This window comes from Perca fluviatilis, chromosome 20 (genome assembly GCF_010015445.1).
Source record: "Perca fluviatilis chromosome 20, GENO_Pfluv_1.0, whole genome shotgun sequence".
Classification (NCBI taxonomy): Eukaryota; Metazoa; Chordata; class Actinopteri; order Perciformes; family Percidae; genus Perca; species Perca fluviatilis.
This window is the reverse complement of record NC_053131.1, coordinates 34859855-34862354: the sequence shown is the minus strand read 5'-3', so window position 1 is coordinate 34862354 and position 2500 is coordinate 34859855. Positions and strand designations below refer to the sequence as shown.

The window sequence follows — 2500 nt, the reverse complement described above, 5'->3', positions numbered from 1 at the left end:
TGTGTGTGTGTGTCTGAGTGTGTGTGTGTCTGTGTGTGTGTGTGTGTGTGTGTGTGTGTGTGTTGTGTTTCAACATTTATTTTCAGTTTTCCTGACGTTTATTTTTACGTTTTTGTCCCTTTTTTCGATACGTGTCTTGTGAAAAATGTCTCCAATATTAACACCCAGACAGTAAAATACTAAATAATAACCTAACCCGTGTCCTGGTCCCGGTCCTGGTCCAGCACCAGGCCGGTGTTCGGGGCTCCCTGGGCCCGGAGGAGGTGCGTTCCCCGGCGCTGTCCCTCCTGTCGGGGGCGCTGGAGAGCGCCGGGCCTCTGCTGCGCTGCCTGGCGGCTGAAGGTCTGGCGCGGCTGGTCCAGCTGGTCGCTGACCCCGGCTTCACCGTCTCCGTCTCCCTGCTCTGCTTCGACAGGTCAGTGGACCGACTCTCATTCCCCCTGCTCTAGTGTTTCTCCCTCTCATTCCCCCTGCTCTGGTGTTTCTCCCTCTCATTCCCCCTGCTCTGGTGTTTCTCCCTCTCATTCCCCCTGCTCTGGTGTTTCTCCCTCTCATTCCCCCTGCTCTGGTGTTTCTCCCTCTCATTCCCCCTGCTCTAGTGTTTCCCTCCTCTCATTCCCCCTGCTCTAGTGTTTCTCCCTCTCATTCCCCCTGCTCTGGTGTTTCCCTCCTCTCATTCCCCCTGCTCTGGTGTTTCCCCCTCTCATTCCCCCTGCTCTGGTGTTTCCCTCCTCTCATTCCCCCTGCTCTGGTGTTTCCCCCTCTCATTCCACCTTGTTTGGTGTTTCTCCCTCTCATTCCCCCCTGCTCTGGTGTTTCTCCCTCTCATTCCCCTGCTCTGGTGTTTCTCCCTCTCATTCCCCCCTGCTCTGGTGTTTCCCCCTCTCATTCCCCCTGCTCTAGTGTTTCCCCCTCTCATTCCCCCTGCTCTAGTGTTTCTCCCTCTCATTCCCCCTGCTCTGGTGTTTCCCTCCTCTCATTCCCCCTGCTCTGGTGTTTCTCCCTCTCATTCCCCCTGCTCTGGTGTTTCTCCCTCTCATTCCCCCTGCTCTAGTGTTTCTCCCTCTCATTCCCCCTGCTCTAGTGTTTCCCTCCTCTCATTCCCCCTGCTCTAGTGTTTCTCCCTCCTCATTCCCCTGCTCTAGTGTTTCTCCCTCTCATTCCCCCTGCTCTGGTGTTTCTCCCTCTCATTCCCCCTGCTCTAGTGTTTCCTCTCCTCTCTATCTCCTGCTCTAGTGTTTCTCCCTCTCATTCCCCCTGCTCTGGTGTTTCCCTCCTCTCATTCCCTCCCCATTCCCCTGCTCTAGTGTTTCTCCCTCTCATTCCCCTGCTCTGGTGTTTTCCCTCCTCTCATTCCCCTGCTCTGGTGTTTCCCTCCTCCTCATTCCCCCTGCTCTGGTGTTTCCCTCCTCTCATTCCCCTGCTCTGGTGTTTCCCCTCTCACTCCCCTGCTCTGGTGTTTCCCTCCCTCTCATTCCCCCTGCTCTGGTGTTTCCCCTCCTCATTCCCCCCTGCTCTGGTGTTCTCTCCCTCTCATTCCCCTGCCCTGGTGTTTCCCCCTCTCATTCCCCCTGCTCTGGTGTTTCCCTCCTCTCATTCCCCCTGCTCTGGTGTTTCCCCCTCTCATTCCCCCTGCTCTGGTTGGTTTAAAAAGGAATATCTTCTGTTATTTATTTTTTAAAGATATTTTTGGGGGCATTTTAGCCTTAAACGTAGCGGTGTAATCGTAGCCTAATGTTCCACCGTTATTCCGAATATGATAATATGAGTTATCAGAAGTTATTAGAAGTTATCAGACGTTATTAGAAGTTATCAGAAGTTATTAGAAGTTATCAGAAGTTATTAGAAGTTGTCAGAAGTTATCAGAAGTTATTAGAAGTTATCAGAAGTTATCAGAAGTTATTAGAAGTTATCAGAAGTTATCAGACGTTATTAGAAGTTATTAGAAGTTATCAGAAGTTATTAGAAGTTATCAGAAGTTATTAGAAGTTGTCAGAAGTTATCAGAAGTTATCAGAAGTTATTAGAAGTTATCAGAAGTTATTAGAAGTTATCAGAAGTTATCAGAAGTTATTAGAAGTTATCAGAAGTTATCAGAAGTTATCAGAAGTTATCAGAAGTTATCAGACGTTATTAGAAGTTATCAGAAGTTATTAGAAGTTATCAGAAGTTATTAGAAGTTATCAGAACTTATTAGAAGTTATCAGAAGTTATTAGAAGTTATCAGAAGTTATCAGAAGTTATCAGAAGTTATTAGAAGTTATCAGAAGTTATTAGAAGTTATCAGAAGTTATTAGAAGTTATCAGAAGTTATCAGAAGTTATTAGAAGTTATCAGAACTTATTAGAAGTTATCAGAAGTTATTAGAAGTTATCAGAAGTTATCAGAAGTTATTAGAAGTTATCAGAAGTTATCAGAAGTTATCAGACGTTATTAGAAGTTATTAGAAGTTATCAGAAGTTATCAGAAGTTATCAGACGTTATTAGAAGTTATCAGAAGT

General features: G+C 46.6%; 1 protein-coding gene across 1 annotated transcript in view; it reads left to right on the top strand.

Annotated features, from left to right (window-relative positions):
- Positions 1-2500, top strand: part of LOC120548961 (HEAT repeat-containing protein 5A-like) — a 37754-nt gene that overhangs the window by 21336 nt on the left and 13918 nt on the right. Inside the window, exon 13 of the mRNA XM_039785463.1 lies at positions 225-415. Coding sequence (XP_039641397.1) covers positions 225-415 — 191 coding nt within the window. The remainder of the gene's footprint in view (positions 1-224; positions 416-2500) is intronic.